General features: G+C 36.7%; 1 protein-coding gene across 3 annotated transcripts in view; it reads left to right on the top strand.

Annotated features, from left to right (window-relative positions):
* The window catches only part of CEP112 (centrosomal protein 112), a 373,207-nt gene that overhangs the window by 216,468 nt on the left and 136,232 nt on the right, over positions 1 to 20,507 (top strand). For all 3 annotated transcript variants that reach the window (XM_032457024.1, XM_032457025.1, XM_032457026.1), the window contains one exon: positions 4,575 to 4,805. In XM_032457024.1, the coding sequence (XP_032312915.1) occupies positions 4,575 to 4,805 (231 nt within the window). The remainder of the gene's footprint in view (positions 1 to 4,574; positions 4,806 to 20,507) is intronic.

Below are 20,507 nucleotides of genomic sequence, written 5' to 3'. Positions count from 1 at the left end.
CACCTTTTTCTTCAACTCCTCACCCCAGCAAGGCATTTGCTTGCCTTGGTCTGACCAGATATCGCAAGGTCACGTTGGGTTCTTGATTCCAAAATGGCAATGGGACACTTAAGATTGTCCCATGGCAACAAAAGGGAGAGTCAAGAGCAGAGAACAAAGCATTCTTTCAATCCCCCTTCTTACAGCTTACAGTTTCCTGGTTTTCTTCCCAGGCTGCAACCCCTTCCCTTCCACAGACACATAGTCTGCAGTTCAGGACAGCCTTTGTTCTCTGCAGGAGCTCCTCTGAGTTTGTTTTTGCTATTGTTTTTACCGTTGTGGTTGTTGTAATTGTTAATATCTCAGATTCATGCTTCCTGTGGTTTCTCCATGGTTGATTCTGGGAAACAAAGTCAGTAGCCCATCCTCGTCTGCCATTTTGAGATGACTGTTTTTTAAAAGACTATTTTGCCTCCTAAAAACGTAACTGTTATCACTCCCTAAGTCTGTCGGCTCTTAGAAGATTTCTTCTCTATTTCAGAACATGATTAAATTAACCATCTCTTTTCTTACTATGTCCAAGTATTCAAAGGGGAGGAATCATAAAACAGGGAATAGAGAGAGAGCAAGGGGCTTTGTTTTCAGGATAGTTGGTCTATAGCTGTCCACCAGTATACAAATGTCACTGCATCTGTGAAGCAAGGAAGCAGATGCACTTTAAAACATTGCATACTTTCCTTGCCTTTTTTGTAAAGTCCTCTTGCTCATTCCCCTGGGGCCATCCATCCACTTCAAATCAGCTTTTTCTTCAGGGAGGCAGAATAAAAATGGAGCACCTATCACCCCCAACCCTGGGGCTAAGGTTTGTTATTTAAACCCTTTCTTCTCTTCCAACATTAATGTGTTTGACCATCCATCTGTAGTTCATGTCTCTTCCAATCTAGTGTAGATGGGCGGGGTCAGTAGTTAAAATTCTGTGTACTAACCACAATCCAAGATAAAGGAAAATTTTGTATGTTAATATCTATCATGTTGGGTTATTTAATATCTATCATAGTAAATAAAATAATCTACATAAGATGCCTGGTGCAAAATAAATACTCAAGATACTAGCAATTATTATTTATCATGTAGAAATTGTAAAATTGCTAACATTCAGATAAATGATACACGATTTATATTGAAAATAGAGTAATCTCTTATTGTATATATTTTGATTTGGAAAGCAACGTCATTTAGCTTTGTATTCCTGTTCCCAGCATCCTAATGTAACTTTTGTCATTACTGTCACTTTTGGATTTTCTGATTTCCAGTCAGGGGAATGTTGGTTCATGCAGAGCTTGCTGAAGTACATCATACATAGAACAGTTATTGTCATGTTTCAGGAAGTGTTGTGTTCACAGCTAATGAATCAACAGCAATAATGACGATGACAGTGGCGATGATGGTGATAACTCCCCTTAGCCTGAACTACCTGTTCATCTGGGAGCAGGGCGTCCTAGGTTCCCTGATCTACTTTTCCTCTGAAAAACAATTAAAAGCCTAGATATAATTTTTTTAAAGAACATCTTCTTGAATATATTCACAAGATACTAAGTGAGGATACTCAGATATCAACATCTAAATGAAAACAGAAACCCAGAGGTGTAGGCAGAGCACTGAAGACAGTTCTCACCTTGGAGACCTTTTCTAAAACTGGGTGCACTTGAATTTTGAGGGGGCTTTTTTTGGGCACAGCGGGTAAAAACGAAGCCCAGGGTTTGCTTAAGGTGGGAAATCTAGGATACCACCGTGCGCAAAGCTGGGGCACCAAAGGGCCACAACCACCGTGTGTGGGTGAGTTAGGAACCAGTGAACTAGAAACAGTGTTAGCATTGGGGGGGGTGTGCCCCTGAAAATTCATAGCTATAAGCCAGTTGTCAGGAGCATCTGAGAAAAAAATATGAGAGAGAGGTTCAGTGAAATGAAAGAATGGAAAAATCTAATGTACATCTATGTGAGTTCATAAAGAGTGGAACAGAGATATTAAATTAATAGGTTATGCCTGAGAATTTTCCAGTACTTACAAAAACAGATTCAGAGGAGTAGCGTGTCCCAATCAGAATAAGTAAAAATATATCTACACATATTACACATTTTTTATTTCTCTGCACATATTTAGAGAAATAAAAAAATTGAAGAACACAAAACACAAAGAGAAGATCTTCAAAGCAGAGAGATAAAAGCAAATTATCTTCCAATGAATAGCATCTGACTTTTCAACAACACCCATAAAAACATTTTCAAATTAATGAAAACTGAGAGTGCTTGCCACTAAACTTCTTCAGATAACTTAAAGGATGCACTTGGGGCTAGAGGAAAATGGTTGGATGGAAGGAAGGAATGATGGAGTAAGACAGTGGCAATAAATGGATATATCTAAGCAGTTACTGACGGAATAAAATAATTAGCAGTATTGAGTTGATAAAAACAAAACAAACTGAAAATAACAACTCTAGCATATAAGTATGGAAGACTGCAACAGGGCTTAAAACGTCCTGAGTTTCTTTTTTTTTGTTTAAGAGGATATAAAAATAATTAACTTTAAAATTTGATAAGTGAAACTTGGGTGTTGAGGCCTCTTACTGTGAGCACTGAAAGAAAATATAGTAGATCACTTCCAAATTAGAGAGGAGAAGGAAATTGAAGGAGCAAAAAAATTTATTCATTTAGAATAAAAGAAGGAAAAGTAGGGAGAAAAACAAAACATACAAAAGGTAGGGCAAATGGCCCAAAATAAGAGGAAAACATAAAGGCAAATATGTTAGCATGTACAAACGAATGGACTAAGTTGGACTAAATGCTCCGTTTAACAGAGAAAGGTTGATTTAATTTTTTAAAAGAAGTCTTAAAAATAAAAATATATGCTATTCATAAGACAGATATCTAAAACTTGAGGATACAAAAAGGTTTAAAGTAAAAGAGTGGTTAAAAATATACCAAACAAATATTATCTTCCCTCTAAAAAGCTGCTATTAAAATCTGTTAATCTCAGATGAAAGTGTCTTTAAGGCAAAATCAAAAGAGGCTGAGCATCACTATTTGAAAACAAAAAATCTAATTAACAGTAAGGTATAGAACTTACATGGACCTTAAAACCTCAAAATACATACAAGAAAATTTAACAGAGCTACAGAGAGAAATAAACCTACCATTAGAGTGGGGGATTTTAACACATCTTTAAGTAATCGATAGCTCAAGTAAAGAAAAAAATCAGTAAGACATAGAATATTTCAACATAATAAATTGAACTGATGGATTTGTATGGAACACAGCACCCAACAACTTCAGAAAATATAGAGTACATATTTCCTCGCAATCATTCAAGAAGCTTTAAAAATTGTATAAATGGCCATCAAGCAGTCTTAACAAATTTCAAAGAATTAATGTAATACAGACTTCATTCTCTGGCCACAATGCACTTGGAAGTGAATAACAAAAAGACAGTCATTAAATTCCATGTTCTAAGTTGATTGATGCGCCCCTAAAATTTTATATCCATCCAGAACCCATGAAAGTGACTTTATTTGGAAGTAGGGTCTTTGCAAATGCAATCAAGTTAAAATTAGGTCATTCTGGATTAGGGATGAGCACTAAATCCAATATGACCAGTGTTCTTAAAAGAAGAGGGAAACTTGGACACAGAGACAGACACTCAGATTCACCTGAAGATGGAGGCAGTGGTTAGACTGATGAACCTACAAACCAACAAACGCCAAGGATGGCCAGCAAACACTGAGCTTGGAGACAGGCATGGAACCAATTCTGCCTCAGAGCCTCCAGATTGAACCCACCCTGCTAACACCTTGGTTTCAGACTTCTAGCCTCTAGAACTTTGAGAGAGTAAGTATTGTCTTAAGCCACCCAGTTTGTGGTACTTTGTTATGACAGCCCTAGGAAACTAATAGACCCCATATGTTTGGGAATTAAGAAACATACTTTTAAATAGATCATTAAGTCAAAGAAAAAATAATAGTGAAAGTTAAAAAATGTTTTGAACTAAATAGCCATGAAAAGATCATATATTTAAACCTGAGAGATTAAACTTTAAGCAATAGTTAGAGAGCTATTTATAGTCTTAAGTTTATAAATCAGAAAAAGAAGAAAGGATAAAAATAAAAGAGTTAAATATCCCAAATATGAGATTAGAAGAATAAAAAAACCCAAGAATGTAGAGTGAAGGACATAACAGAAATAAGAGCAGAAATCAATGAAATAAAAACAAAAATACAATAGCAAGTACTAGGTGAATCTCAGAAGCATAATGCTGAATATTTGAAGAAGCAAATTGTAGAAGAATACATGTAATATTCCATTTACACAGATATTCAAAACAAGGGAAACTGACTATGTTGTATATGGTGACATGTTTAAGGTAGTATCTGCATGTAAGTGAGAAAGAAATGACATAGGACTGGAGAAGGAGGGAAGGAAGGTAAGAAGGAGAGAGAGGGAAGGAAGGAGTGAATTTTTTGTATGTTTGGTAGCCTTTTGCAATTTCTTATATGACTTTCCTACTCATATCCTCTGCCCATTTTTCCGTTTTCAAAAACAAGGTCATTGCTGACATGGAGGCGCAAGTTCACAAGTTGAGGGAAGAGCTGATTAATGTGAACTCACAGCGCAAACAGCAGCTGGTGGAGCTCGGTCTTCTTCGTGAAGAGGAGAAGCAGAGGGCTGCGCGGGACCACGAGACTACTGTCAACAAACTGAAGGCTGAATCAGAAAGGATGAAGATAGAGCTGAAAAAGACGCACGCTGCTGAGACAGAGATGACGCTGGAGAAGGTAAGATACCCAACTGGGATTTTTATAGACAGTTGAGACCCATGTTTGAAATTCACTGCTACAATCCTTATATTTAATTTCCAAAAGGTGGTGGGCATAGAATAACTCTTTAAATTTATAAACTACTCAAATGAGCAACCCAAGTATCTTGCTGTCTGTCTAAGGGAGGTAGGTCTCCTAGCTTTTCCCTTGACTTTCATGGAAGGGATTGTATGGAATAGCTCATTCCACAGTAATTAAATAGACATTCGATAAAACAGCGTTCTGATATTGTCAGATATACCGATTGGGGTATTTGGGCTATAACCCTGAGTTTTTCTAAGTTAAGACTAGGTTTCAGGTCTTTTCTAGATTGTCTAATAGTCATTTCTAGATTTTACAGCTTTTTATAACAGTGTCACATAAATGATGACATATTTTCCCAGACTGATATTTCAAATGAAGAACTCTCTTTAGAATTATATATTTTTAAACTGTATGTCAGTATAATGTTTACACATTTTGAGTTGACCTATATTCCAGATACAGTTTCAAGTATTTGTTCTTCTGATGTTCTAGAAAAGTGTAAATATTTTATTCGGGTAGTAAATGTAAATTGCTATTAATCATAACAACTGTAAATTGCCCCTGTTTAAGACCGATCTATATCATAGGATCAAGAAACTTGGAAAGGATACCCTTTGCAAGGGTATAGTAAGAATCTTCTAATTTTGCTTATTTTTTCTACCTCTTCTTCATCTTTAAATGCTGAGTCCTCACCGAGCATACAACACCATTCTAGGCACTACTCCATCAATTTTACATAGATTGTGGTCCTAAGGTGCTTACTTTATAGTAGTAATAGCTTAAATTATCTGAGAGTCAGATTTTAAACTTTGCCCTTGGCAGCCAAGCTCTGAACTCAGAGATAAATAGAAAAGGTCTCTAAAGAGGCAGGAGTGAGCCTGGCTTCTTACAGGAACATTAAGGAGGTCGATGTGGCTGGAGATGATGATGGAGGAAGAGAAGGAAGAGGTGATGGGGTCAGGGAAGAACCTGAAGGGATGTATGAGGCCCTGGTGGTTTTTGTAGGCCCTTGAAAGAGCTCCGCTTTGACTCTCATGAGTAGAGAAAGCTTGGTGGGTTTTGAGCAGAGGAGTAACATGACCTGGCACATTTGAATGAAATTTCTCTGACTGCGCATGCTGAGAATAGACTGCGCATGCTGAGAATAGACTGCGCATCTGAGGGCAAAGATGGGAGTAGAGAGACTAGTTAAAAGGCTTCTGCAGTAATTTAGACAAGAGATGATGGATGCTTGGGCCTGGCCCGTAGCTCTGAAGGTGATGACTGATCAAATTCAGGTTATGTCTGAAGGTAGAGCTGATAGGGTTTGCTGTTGGTTCTGATGTGGGGAGGGAGAGGGTGGAGGGAGAGAGAGAGAGAGTGAGAGCTAGGAGTCCAGAGTCATTCCAAGGTGACTTGCTGGAGCCAGTAAGCAAATGGAGTTTCCCTTTGCAGAGAGATGACTATGAGAGTCATTAGGGCAAGTGGGACACGTCCCAGCTGAGATGCCTTTTATACATCCAAGTGAGGATGTTAGTGATAATTCCATCAAAGCAGTGAAAAGTAATCATGCTCTGATGCTAAAATATACCAATTTTCAGGAATTAGGGGAACATCCTTCTATTTGTGTATTCCGTATATATCGATAGTTTTAGCCCTCTGACAATAGCAAAAGAGAGACCGATGGGGAGTGAAATGGTGTTACACTCACCTTTCTTGGAACTGGTACACACCCCACCTTGGCCTCACTCGTCTCTACCAGCAGTTCAAAGTATTTACAAGGAAATGTTCTTAAATGGCTCAGACACCAGTGCACCTCGAATTAAAAAAAAAATGAACATAGTAAAGCCAGACTTATAAAATGTACAATTCATGCTTTCATTTTGTTGCATCATATATTCACATTTTACATTTTTTTAATAAATGAAAATTTTCAAGTAGAGGTTTATATGTGTTACTAATTGACAAGTTACAGTTAATAAGAGAAATTAGTATTAAAAACCATCAGTAATTTATTTGGCACATATTTCTGGAATATCTTCTATATCCCAAAGGCATTACTCCAGGCACTATAGGATTACACAGGAAAAAGAGAAGAAAAGACAGTGTCATTAAGGAGATTATACAACAGTAGTGACAGGAGAGCACACATGCATCCATGGATAACTGTAATGCAAGGCAGAGTGTGAGTTGGGGGGGAATTAAGAAAATCAGGGAAAATTATCAGGAAGAGACGTCATTTGAACTAGGTGTAAGTAATTTGTAGGGTTTTGATGAGTAGATACGCAAGGTGGCATTCTAAGCCAAAGGAGTAACCACAGCAAGAGCAAACGAACCATGTATGTGGCATAGAAGTCACTCAAGGAGAGTGGTTAGTGATCAGGCTGAAAAATAGCTCGGGGTCAGTGCAAGTCTCCAAAGCTATGATAAGTGTTTCAGCTTCATTGGGTAAACAGTGAGAAGCTACTGAAGGTTTTTAAGCAATGAAGTGTCAAGATGCAAGTGATTATTAGGAAAATCTCTCAGTCGGTGTTGGCAAGGTACCATAGCGGTAGAAGTAGTTGGCGGGGACTGGATTAATCCAGGTGAGAGGCCCCTGAGGGCACATTCGAGGTGCGGGAAGGTAGTCAGAGTTTAGCAGTGACAATGGGCCAGAGGAGACATGTTTGAGAATGAGCTCAGAGATGGCACTGATTAGACTTGTTAAGTATAAACTCAGCCCTTAATGAATGGGGAACGTGGGAAGTTTCTGGCTTGGGGAGGAAGAGGATGAACTCGGCAATGAACTTCAGTTGTATTTGAAGAGCCATCACAACACCTAGTTGTGATGTTCACTTGCGATCGAAGGACTACTTGTATATAATCAAAGAAAAGTCAGGAGTAGAAGAAAGAGCTGTAGGAGTCACCCACAGAGAGGGAGCCCGCTCAGGAGAGGAGAACAGACAGAAAACAAACAGCTGTGAAAGACTTCATTTAAGAAGTCGGGGAGGAAACAGTCAAAGAAGGGTCATTAAGGTAAGAGGAATATGAGAAGATTGTATTTTCATGGAACTAAAGGAAGAGAGTATTTGGAAAGGAGGATTGTAAAGAATGTGACAGAAACTCAGGGAGGAAGAGGGTGGAAGAAAGGTCACAGGATCTGAAACTGAGAAGTCATTGATGATCTTGGACAGAGCCCTGAAAAATGATAAAGTGAACAGGAACATGGTTGCAAAAGACACATGAGAGAGGAGTGAGGACCTGGGCATTGGTGAATACACTATTGTTGGGGGAAATCTGATACTAAAAGGAAGGTGCAGTTCCAGCGAGCAGCAGGAGTTAAGGAAAGTGTATGTTTAGGCTGAAAATGTCTTGAAATACTTGAGAGGGACTAATGGAGAGGAAGAGGGTCATGATGGAGAGAACTGTAGATGACTGATGGCTTGTGGTCTGGGAGATGAGGGTGCAAGTGGAATTACCAGCCCCGGCCCAGCCTCTCCCCTTGGCCTTGAGGATCCAGCTGCATAAGACGAGGGTCTGTTCCTGGAACGTGCCTCGCTCTCTCCTGCCTTCAGGTCTTTACTCTTCCGCCCCCTCTGCCTGGAATGTTCTTCCCCACAATTTGCTTGTAGTCATCCTCCTTTTCATCCCTGTGCTCTCCGCAGGATGCCCTTCCCTCACCTCTCCATCTAAAGGCTTGCCTACCTCTCCCACCTACCTGTCCCCTCATTGTCTTCATCACTCATCTTACTACCAGAATTCATCTTTTCATTTTTCCACTTGTTTATTTTCTGTTTTCCCCATTAGACCATAAACTCATGAGCAGGACCTTGTCTATCTTGTTCGTTTCTGTACACGTCTAGAAATCTTGGCACGTGGCAGGTGCGCACCTGGTATAAATTAAGCTAGTTAATGATAGGAGCCGTGACTTTCAAGGAGGGATGGAGGAAGAAGAGAAGTGGTAAAGATACAAAGGAGTTCCATAACAAGACTTGAGAAGAGTGTTTATCTGATATCATCTCTATCCTGAGCAAAGCATCACAGTAGTCTGCTCAGAGTGAGGAATGTTAAGAAAAGTGAAACACCAGGGTTCAGGCTGAGCAGTTGGCCAGAATGCAGCTGAAAGGAAAAGGATGTAAAAGAGTTGGCTCAGGTAGAATTGACGCTCTGCAGGTAGAGGAGGGAAGTAACGGGATGAGGCTGGAAGAATGGGATGCCCCGGAATTAAACTGAGAACCCAAGTAACACAAGAAGATAAAAACGAGGTTTTAACATGGTAATTTTAGCTGACGTGAATAAAGATGCCAAGGAGGTGAATTAGAACGCAGGTATTTGGTGCCCTCAAGGGAGTCTGGGGAACAGGATGAGAGCATTAAATGGCTAGTGTTTAGTGCTGTGAGTTTGGTTTTTGTCTAGATGGTGGAATTAACCAGTCCCAAAGTCCATATGATAAAATACAAGTGCTGAGTTTCTGCTATGAAGAGTAATTTTTATTTCTGATGGATAAATGTTTTTCCTTAACTAGTTAAAGGATTTCCAAATGCAGGGAAGAACTGAACTGTGAGTTCCCTGAAATAGTCCTTGTGAAATACTCCTTTCTGAAGTTTCAGGATCATACATGGTGCCTCGTACACAGTAGACATTCATAAATGTTAAGCAAGTGAATAAAAGAACGATGATGAACTGAGAAATTCAGCATAGCAACTATCAACGGTAATAAAAGTAAATTAAAAACTGTTATTGATTCCTCCAAATTTGATTTCAATCCATTATAAATACTTTGGAGTCACATCTTTATATTCAAATATTTGTTTAGTATTGTCATTTTGTTCATATTAGTAATAAATGCAAAGCATAAAGTTTTTTTAAACATAGTTTTAATTTTTCTACACAAAATTAGTAGACATTTGAGTTCTTACTCTAAAAATTTGAATTAACGCTAATAAACTAGTAGGTAATTCTGTTGCCAGCCTGTTGTGTCACTGTGCATGTTCCTTGAATTCATCTCACTGTGTCTGGTAAAGGGCTTTATGTTTTGCTATGTTTAAATAAATCTGAAAGTTAAATATTTGCTAGCATTTCAAAATCCAGTCAGAAGTGAGGGGTTTAGAAATAGATTTTTCTCTCATTAAGTATAAAGTTGAGGTTCAAAAAGAAGAGAAAAATGCCAGAATAATAAATTACCTAAATGTAACCTTCCCTGTGGGTCTGGGTTGTTTCAGTAGCACACACAATGTTAAGGTTATAAAAGAATCCTAAGTCCAGAGCCTACCTGAGTCTCTGTCAGCAGCAATTTAGACCCAGATGGTATCTTCAATGGCTTTGAGTTAAGAGAAACATGAAATACCTCCACAAGGTCAAAATACTTGAAATAGAGAATCCAAGAGAATAAATGATTGACATTTGCAAAGTGAAAGCTGCTTTTCCAGCCTTTTAAAATCTTTTCAAACCAAATTGAAACAAAGTCCATAAAATATGAACCTTTGAAAAATTGAAGAACATTACTAAATGATGGTAGTCAGTAATTCTCAGAAGTTTTATTAAACCTTTGGTAGTTAAAATTTACCATTCCTTCAGAAATCTATCCAGCTATTTCAAAAAATAACCTTTCTTGAAATAGAAGATATTTTAGAAAATATGGAAAATAGAGAAGTGTAAAATTCCTTAATACTATCAACACCCACAGATAACCAACAGTAATAATTTAATGTATGTATCAATAGCTGTATTAACTTAGCTGACTGAGAGCATACTAAATAAACAGCTCTGCCTTTTACTTTTGAAAAAAAAATTTTGTCTAAATTGATGCAAAAATTAACATCTTTATACAAAAAAATTTGCCAGCATTTCAATTTTTTTCCCTTAGTTTAATATCCCAGTAGAATTACAGGGTCAAATTCCTTTTCCAAAAGGTTGTACTAATTTATATTTTCCCTAACAGAATATCTATTTTATCTAGTTCTTAGTATTAATATTTTTCTTTATTTTTTGGTATTTTTTGGTGAAAAACATTTATTGTTTCCAATTTGTGTCTTTAAGAGTGAAATTGAACATTTGTAATGGATTTGTTATTCGTATTTCATTTTTTGAGAACTGTCTGTTCATATCCTTTGTCAGTTTCTCTTCTATTAATGTCCTAGTGTTCTTTTCATCGCTTATATAAACTTGTTGTACATTTAGGATGATAAAACTCTTTGTGGCAAGTATTTTTGGCATCTGCCTTTTAATTTTGTCATTTAATTTTATGATATACAAAATTATTTGTGTTTCGTGTAATCTGCCAATTCCTTTGTGAAATCTCCAGTATAAGTAGATATTTTAAGCTTCATGATTTGATATTTTAAAATATATGAACACACATCAAACATTTTCCACACTGTTCTTTACTAAGTAAAAAGCTCTTATGAAATTGACATAGTATTTACCAGCTTGGGTTCCTGGTCTATAATTTTAATGGTATCTGAAGGATTATACTGGAATTCTGCCAGCCTGAAGTCATAAAAGGCTTTGAGCAACAATTCAGCATCTTTTTCAAATTTAAGAAAAGCTCCATATGGCATAATTATTCAAAGCTAAGGTCATAGAAACTACTTAAACCTTTGAAATTTATAATTAAAGGATTAATATTAACTTATGAAGACATTGTCATTTTGGCTTAAAATGGATTTCTAATCTCAATTCTGTTCTTTTTACTTTGATCTTTTCCTTGACTTTTTCCTTTGCTAAAAATGTGAAGTTTTGTATCCTTAAATTTTTAAATTAAATATTAAACTCAAATAATTCAGGTTTATAAAAAGTGATTGTCAGACAACATCCAGTTTGATTTTTACAATATTCCACAAATGCTGATGAACTTCGAGTTGGCATGGTGTCTTCTGGGTGTATAAGCCACAGCTTGAAATAATGGACTTTAATGATACCTCTAAACATAACAGTAAATTAATCTACAAAAGAAAGAAACTTGCACAAAGGGAAACTTGGAAAACTTTGGGTGTGTACATGATTTGAATATGATGGATTGGTGTTCACTTATATTAAGGTTTAGAATTTTAATATATCTGTAAATGACCTCAACTGTAAACCACCTTATACAAAAAGCAAGACTTTTTGTCATTTTGACAGTATATACAAATCAAGCCAAACCAAATAGTTCAGTTACATCAGTTAATGTATGTCCTTATGTAACAAGAGGAATTGTGTGTTTCTTAGAGACTCAGTTTTGCATCAGTCTCCAGCTCTTTCCTACTTTTTCTGATTCGGAGTAGAATCACAGTGATTTCCACTAAAGAAATACTGGAATCGTGTATGGAGTGTTTGCTTATTAAACAAAAATAGCAGAGTATCTATCATCATTCAGCCTGGAGTATTTACGTTGTCAGGGTTTTACCATCCCCTCCTGAGTGGGGCTGCAGAGTCATGGGTAGAGATGAAAGTGCACTGCTCCAGTTGCAGCAGCTTTCACTGTTTCCTGGCGAATCTCTTGCTCTTTCTCCCTCTGCCTCTGCTCCATGTTAAAGAGCACTCCTGTTTTCTGGCAATAAGGGAGAGCAAATCAATAGCTTAACTTCAAAGTCTAGTTTCCCTAGGCTAGGGAGCTACTTGGAGAAAATTAAAAGACAGTGTATTTTATATTAGGGTTATTTGAAAACAAAATCTAGAATTATAAATGAATCATTATTTATTTTTAAAGTTAAACATTTAAAATTTGCAAGATTAATGCTTGTCATTCTGTAGCCTAACTTCCTAATATTCTAATTGCACCATTACAAATGGGAGTTCTGCCTATCACCAGATATTGTTGGTTTTATCATTTTGGACTTTCTTATGGGAAAATTTTTTACCTAAAATAAAGGGGAAAAAAAATCTCTTAGGTCAGGACAACAAAACATAGTACTTTGACTTGAGAAGCTATTGAAAATAGAGCAGTTTGTTTGCCATCTTCAGAGATTGAGATCCAAACTAAAAGAATTGGGAGTAGGTAAAATGATCAGGTATTTGTGCCCAAAGGGCTTTTATGCATATGTTTATTTTTGTGGGTATTTTAGTGTGTGTATGTGTGTTCAAATTAGTACAGATCGTTATACAATTCTTTTGATTTTTTTGGCTTCATGGACAAACCTATGGGTGTCTGACTGATTAATTTAATCAAAACCTATTTGATATGCAATATTATAATAGTTTCATGTGTACAACATAGTAATTTGACATTTGTATGCATTACAAAAATGATCAACACAATACATTTAGTTACCATCTGTCATCATACAAAGTTAATACAATATTCTTAAAAATTTTATTTATTTATTATTTTTTAATTGACATATAGTCAATTTACAATGTTGTGTTAATTTCTGGTGTACAGCATAGTGATTCACTTATACATATATATATTCCTTTTCGTATTCTTTTTCATAATAGACCATTATAAGGAAATACAATATTATTGACTATAATTATCCATACTATACATTATATTCCCATTATTTATTTTATTTTATTGATTATTATTTATTTTATGACTGGAAGTTTGTACTTTATCCCCTTCACCCATTTTGTGCCATTCCTCAACCTCTCCTTCCTCGGCAACCTTCAAAACTATCCTCTATATCTGTGAGTATGGGTTTGGTTTGGTTTTGTTTGTTTATCTTGCTTTTTAGATTCCATATATGAGTGAAATCATGCAGTATTTGTCTTTCTCTGATTTATTTCATTTAGTGTAAAACTCTGAAGGTCTATCCATGTTGCTGCAAATGGCAAGATTTCTTTATTTTTATGGTTGAGTAATATTGTATTGTATATAAATGTATCACATCTTCTTTATCCATTCATCCATCGATGGCTACTTAGGTTATTTCCATATCTTGGCTATTGTAAATAATGCTGCAGTGAATATAAGGGTGTATATATCTTTTCAAATTAGTGTTTTTACTTTCTTCAGATAGATACCTAGAATGGAATTGCTGGATCATATGGTAGTTCTGTTTTTTAATTTCTTGTTTTCCATAGTGGCTGCACCAATATACATTCCCACCAATAGTGTACGAAGGTGGCCTTTTCTCCACATCTTTGTCAGCACTTATAATTTCTTGTCTTTTTTTAAAATTTATTTTATTTTTGTTATTTATTTTTTGGAGGGAGGTAATTAGGTTTATTTATTTATCTATTTAATTTTAGAGGTGGTACTGGGGACTGAACCCAGGGCCTCATGCATGCTGAGCATGTGCTCTAACACTTGAGCTATATCCTCCCCCACTCTTGTCTTTTTAATAATAGCCATTCTGACAGATGTGAGGTGATATCTCACTATAGTTTTAATTTGCATTTACCTATGAGTTGTGATGTTGAACATCTTTTCAAGTGTCTCTTGGTAATTTGCATGTCTCCTTTGGAAAAGTGTCTATTCAGATCCTCTGCCCAGTTTTTAATCAGTTTGGTCTTTGTTGTTGAGTTGTATGAGTTTTTTGTATATTTCAGATATTCATCCTTTATCAGATATATGCTTTGCAAATATCTTCTCCCATTCAGTAGGTTGGTTTTTCGTTTTGTTCATAGTTGACTTTGCTGTGCAGAAGCTTTTTAGTTTGATGTAGTCCCATTTGTTTATTTTTGCTGTTGTTGCCTTTGCCTTTGGAGTCACATCCAAAACATCATTGCTAAGACTGATTTCAAGGAGTTTACTGCCAATGTTTTCTTCCAGGATTTTTATGATTTCAAGTCTTACATTCAAGCCTTTAACCTAGTTTGAATTTATTTTTGTATATAGTGTAAGAAAGTGGTCCACTTTCATTCTTTTGCATGTAGCTGTCCAGTTTTCCCAACGCCATCTATTGAAGAGATTGTCCTTTCTCCATTGTATATTCTTGCCTCCTTTGTCATAAATTGACCATATATGTGTGGTTTTATTTCTAGACTCTCTGTTCTGTTTCACTGATGTATAGGTCTATTTTTAGATCAATACCATACTGTTTCGATTACTGTAGCTTTGTAGCATAGTTTGAAATCAGGGCACATGATACCTTCAACTTTGTTGTTCTTTCTCAAGATTGCTTTGGCTATTTAGGGGTCTTTTGTGGTTCTGTACAAATTTTAGAATTGTTTGTTCTAGTTCTGTGAAAAATGCCATTGAAATTTTGGTAGGGATTGCATTAAATCTGTACATTGCTTTGAGTAGTATGGACCAGAAAAAGTGCAGTTGGCTTAAACCTCTTTATCTTCACTAGTCATCAAGGAAAATACTAATTAAGACAAGATACTACTTTTCACATATTGAATAAACACATTATTTTAAATAATACCAAGTACTGTTTTTGATTAATAATACCAAAAACCATAGATGCAAAAATTCTCTAAAATGCTGTTAGTGCACATATAAATTGGTACAACCTTCTGAAAGCCTTCGGTAACCTACATTATTGACTTTTAAAATATCCATCTCTTATGATTTAGTAATCCGTTTCTTGGTTAGCTTAATATTGATATCAAAACCCCAAAAAGATATCTCTCTAAAAACAAGTTAATCTTACTCATGAATATTGTAAAAAAATTCAAATCAAATATTAGACAATAGAATCTAGTAGTGATTTAAAACATCATATACCATGACCATATGAGTTTTATTCCAGGAATGCAAAGATGGCTTGATACTAGGAATGCTATTAGTATAATTCACTAAATTGATCAATCAAAAGAGAAAAATTTATATAGTTTTCTCCATTTTATTCACAATGAGCCTGAGCTGCTGTTAAAAAAAGAACCCCAAAATATGGTGGATAAATGAAATTGGGAGTTTATTTTGCTCTCTCATAACAGTCTGGTTTGGGGATGGAGCAGATTCTGAGCAGGTCGTTTAGGAACCCAGGCTGGCTGGTGGAATGGCTCCATCGTCTTCAACATGGAACTTCCATCTCTTTATTAAATGGTTCCAGTTGTCGCCATTTCCCAACCAGCAAGAAGAGGGAAAAGGAAGATGAGGAAGACAAGTAATTTGCTTTTCAGGAAGTGCTATGGCCATTGCATATATCATTCTCACATTCCACTGGAGAAATCTTAGTCCTAGGGCTGCGCCTGGAGAAACAAGAACTTGTTAGCATGTGCAACATTAAAAGTTGGGTGATTATTATTTTTAAAAAAGAAGAACAGATGCCAGAGGACAATTAGCAGGCCATGGCACATTCTTAATGCTTTTAGCATGTAATATCTATTTTGTGTATCATGGTCCTAGATGCTTGATAGAGAAATGAACAAAACAGGCAGATATTCCTGTCTTCTCAGAGCTCACATTCTAGCAGGAAAAACAGACCTTAAGCCAAGAACATCCTACATAAGTAACATACATAGAATTTTAAGAAGTGTCTAAGTGCTGTTGAATACAATGATAGAGAAAGTTACGGGAGGCTCTGGAGTGCCAGAGTAGGGACCATTTAAAGTGTGTGGTCAGTGTTGGCCTCACTGGTAAGGTCAGTGAAGGAGCTGAGTTAGCCATGTAGATATTTGGAGGAAAAAATTTCGGATAGGATGAACGGCCAATGCAAAGACTCCCAGATGGGAGCGTGGCTGGTGCGGTTACAGAATAGCAGGGAAGCCAGTGTGGAGAGAGCGGAGTAGACAAAGGAGGGAGAGTGGGAGATGAAGTTTGGGGGATCCCAAGGGTCCTGAGCATACAGGCCCTTTGAGGCTGTTGTAAGAATTTTAACTCCGAGTAATGGAAGAAGATTAGGATATTATGCCAAGGAATGATATGATCTGACTTAGGCTTGAAAAGATCATTCTGGTTGTGTGAGAAAAAAAGGTGAGAAACCAATTAGAAGGGCACAGCAGTAATCCTAGTGAGAGATGATGGGGACTTAGACCAGAGTGGCACCAGCAGAGGTGGTCAGATTCTGGGTATATTTTAAAGTTGGAGACAACACAACTTTGAGGGATTTGATATGGGATATGAGACTGACAAAAAGTAAGCCACTGATAAGCGTATATTTAGGGGGAAAATGGAAATATGCTAGTTCATTTCTTTGTGGAATGGCTTTATTTGTGATTTTTAAATTGTTCAATTTTCTAAATGTCCTATGTTATAACCACTTTGTAAGCTGAACAGTGATGTACGATAGTCACCATCTAGTTATATTGTCACCCTACCTCTAAGCCCTAGGGCATCTTCAACCTGCTTCCCGTTTTCTGCCCCTGGGATCAGAGTCACAAGGAAAAGGATGTGCTGGCCCTCAGGCCTGGCCTTACATCAGCTGACATCAGACACTGAGCAGGATGATTGTGATGTCACCAGCCCCTCTCACCCCTGCCTGAATCCCTGTCCCCTGACCAAATCACCTTTCTATCATGGCAGGGAGGCTGCGCCCTCATTAGCATCAAAAAAGCAGCTTTGCCTGTCCTGCAGCCTGCTCCTAGGGCTCTCGTCTTTGCTTCTGAAATCTTCATAGGGGCCAGAGCAAATGTGGGCTTCTCTGACTTTAGACCCCTCATCTCCCAAAGAAAGTCAAGCCCAGGGTCTGCTAGGGATGAAAGGAGGATGTGGCAATGCCCCTGAGACAGAGCTGGCTGGTAGTCTGAGGCCCCTGAGGGACACAGGACCATCTGGCCTCAAAGAAAAGAAGGTAAGATGAGACACCCTCTGTGTTCCTGAGACAGGGATCTTTCTAAAAGGCAAATGTCATTCCTGGGTTGGAGCAGGCACTGGCAGTGTAAAAACAGCTTTCCCCTCAAGGTGAGTTATTTTAATGGGCAAGAATAATGTAACGAATGAGACTGTGATGCCATTTGACTGAAATCAGAGCCATCCTAGATCTGATGGACAGTGTGCCCTGAGAAACCCCCGAGAAGGTGTCTGGACATTTGTCAGGGTGGAGTAGGAATCAGGCAGAATTGCAGGACAAGGTAGCTTGTGAGCAAATGGCATTTCCATCTCCTGCTTAAAAACTTAGTTTCATTGCCCACAACAAAATGAGTTTGCCACAGCTCCTTAGCTTTCTGACCAAGGATTTATATAATCTCATTTCTCCTCTTCTACCTTTCTTTTTTTTCTTCTTATTTATTTTAATTACCTTAATTTTTAATGTACAGTTTAGCAGCATTAAGTACATTTACATTTTTGTGCAGCCATCACCACAATCCACCTCCAGACCTTCTTTCATCTTGCAAAACCTAAACTGTACGGAATAAACACTAATTCCCTATGTTCCCTTCCCCCTAATTTCTGGCAGCCTTCGTTCCATCTTCTGTCTCTGTATATTTGACTACTCTAGGTACTTCACATGAGTGGAATCAAACAGTATTTGTCTTCTTGTGACTGGTGTTTATCACTTAGCGTGATGTCTTCAGGGTTTATCCATGTGCTAACATATGTTGGAATTTCTTTTTTTTTTTAAGGCTAAATAACATTCCACTGTATGTATATACCACATTTTGTTTATCCATTCATCCCATCAGTGGACACTTGGGTTGCTTACACCTTTTGAATGCTGCTATGAACATGGGTACACAAATGTCTAAGTTCCTGCTTTCAGTTATTTGGGGCATATATCGAGAAGTGGAATTGCTGGATTATGTGGTAATTCTGTTTTTACTTTTTTGAGAAATCTGCCATACTGTCTTCCATAGCTGCTGTACCATTTTACATTCCCACCAGCAGGTCACAAGGATTCCAGTTTCTCCACATTATTGCCAACACTTGTTTTCGGTTTCCTTTATTTTTATAACAGCTGTCATGATGAGTATGAAGGGGTATCTTCCTTTACCTTTCTTAACTGTCTCTCCCACCACAGACACAATATGTGCTGTGCCCAGCCCAGAGGACTCCCTTCTGTAAACAAATAGGCTATAAACAGTCTTTCTTCATGGCGTCATACGTGTTGTTCCCTCTGCCTGGAAGACTCCATAAACTCATTGTCCTCATTCAAACATGTTACCTGTCCCTGGCTTCCTCCTTCCTACACCAACTCATAAGAAATCATGCTCTTTCCTATACTCCTGTAACTCTTCATTCATTCCTCTCTTTTTAAAACATTTTTATCAAGATATAATTTACATACAGATAATGTATAATTCTGTAAATTTTGACAAACCATCTCCACAATCAAGATAACTGTTCCATCACCCCAAATATTCCTCCAGACCTTTGGTGTCTCCCTAATTCCCTCCCCTTGCCCCTTCTCCTGGTAACCACTCATCTGTGACTATAGATTTGCCTTTTCTAGAATGTCATATAAATGAATCATTCATTCAACATAGAGCCTTTTGAGTCTGATTTCCTTCCTTTAGCATCGTGCATTTGAGATTCTTTCACATTGTGTGTAGCAGTAGACCGTTCTTTTTTATTGATAATAATATTGCTTGGGTGTTTATACCAGTTTGTTTATCCATTCTCCAGTTGGAAAATATTTGGGTTGTTAAACATTCACGTGAAGGTTTTGTGTGAACATAAATGTTTAATTTCACTTGGGTAAATAGCCAGGAGTGGGATTGCGGAGTTTTATGTTAAATATATTTTTTAATTTTATTAGAAACTTCCACACGGTTTTTCCAAAGTGGCCGTGTTGTTTTGCATTCCCATCAGCAATGTATGATAGCTGCAGTTGCTCTGTGTCCTCACCAGTATGTAATAGTCTTGTTTGTAATGTTATTTTAGCCACTCTAATAGGTATATTTCATTGCATGTTTATGTCCCTAGTAACTGATAATGTTGAGCATCTTTTCATGTGTGTATTTGTCAGCTGAATATGTTCCTTGCTAAAGTTTTTATTTAAGTATTTTTCCAATTTTATATTCAGTTGTTTATTTTCTTATTATTGAATTTTGAGAGTTCTTTTTATATTTTAGATACAAGTCCTTTAAAAGATACATGATTTGTAAACACTCTTCACAGTCAATGGCTTCTTTTCATTCTTTTAACAATGTCTTTCAAAGAGCACAGGTTCTTAATTTTTATGAAGTCCAGTTTATCAATTTGTTCTTTCATAGATCGTGCTTTTGGTGTCATACCTAAGAAATTTTTGCCTAACCAAATGTCACAAGGATTTTCTCCTATTTTCTTCTAGAAGTTTCGTAGTTTCAAGTTTTGTATTTGTGTCTGTGGTCCATTTTGAGTCAATTTTTGTGAATCGAGCAAGATATAGATTAAGATTCAATTGTTCTAGCATAATTTGTTGAAAAGACTATCTTTTCTCCATTGAATTGCCTTTGCAGCTTTGTTGAAAATCAGTTGACCATACATGTGTGAAGTAACTCTAATTTATTCTACTGATATGTATTTCTATCCATTTCCAATACCAACTGCCCTAATTATTGTAGCTTTTATAGTCAGTCTTGGAGACAGGTAACATGGGTTGTCCAACTTTGCTCTTTTTTAAAATTGTTTTGCCTGTGATAGTTCCCTTTGCTCTTAGAATTGGTATAATCAAGTCTACACAAAATCCTGCTGGGATTTTTTTTTTACTTGGAAGAAATTGATTTCTTAATGATAATGAGTACTCTAATCCATGAAGTTAAACTATCTTGTCATTTATTTAGTTTTCTTTAATTTCTTTCATCAGTGTTTATTGTTCTCAGCATATAAATGTTACATTTATTTTGTTAACTTATACCTAATTATTTCATGTTTTTAACTGTAATTCCCAATTGCTCATTACTAATATATAAAAATATAGTTGAGTTTTTTACAGTGATCGTGTA

This window comes from Camelus ferus, chromosome 16 (genome assembly GCF_009834535.1).
Source record: "Camelus ferus isolate YT-003-E chromosome 16, BCGSAC_Cfer_1.0, whole genome shotgun sequence".
Taxonomy (NCBI): domain Eukaryota; kingdom Metazoa; phylum Chordata; class Mammalia; order Artiodactyla; family Camelidae; genus Camelus; species Camelus ferus.
This window is presented reverse-complemented; position numbering and strand designations above follow the sequence as displayed.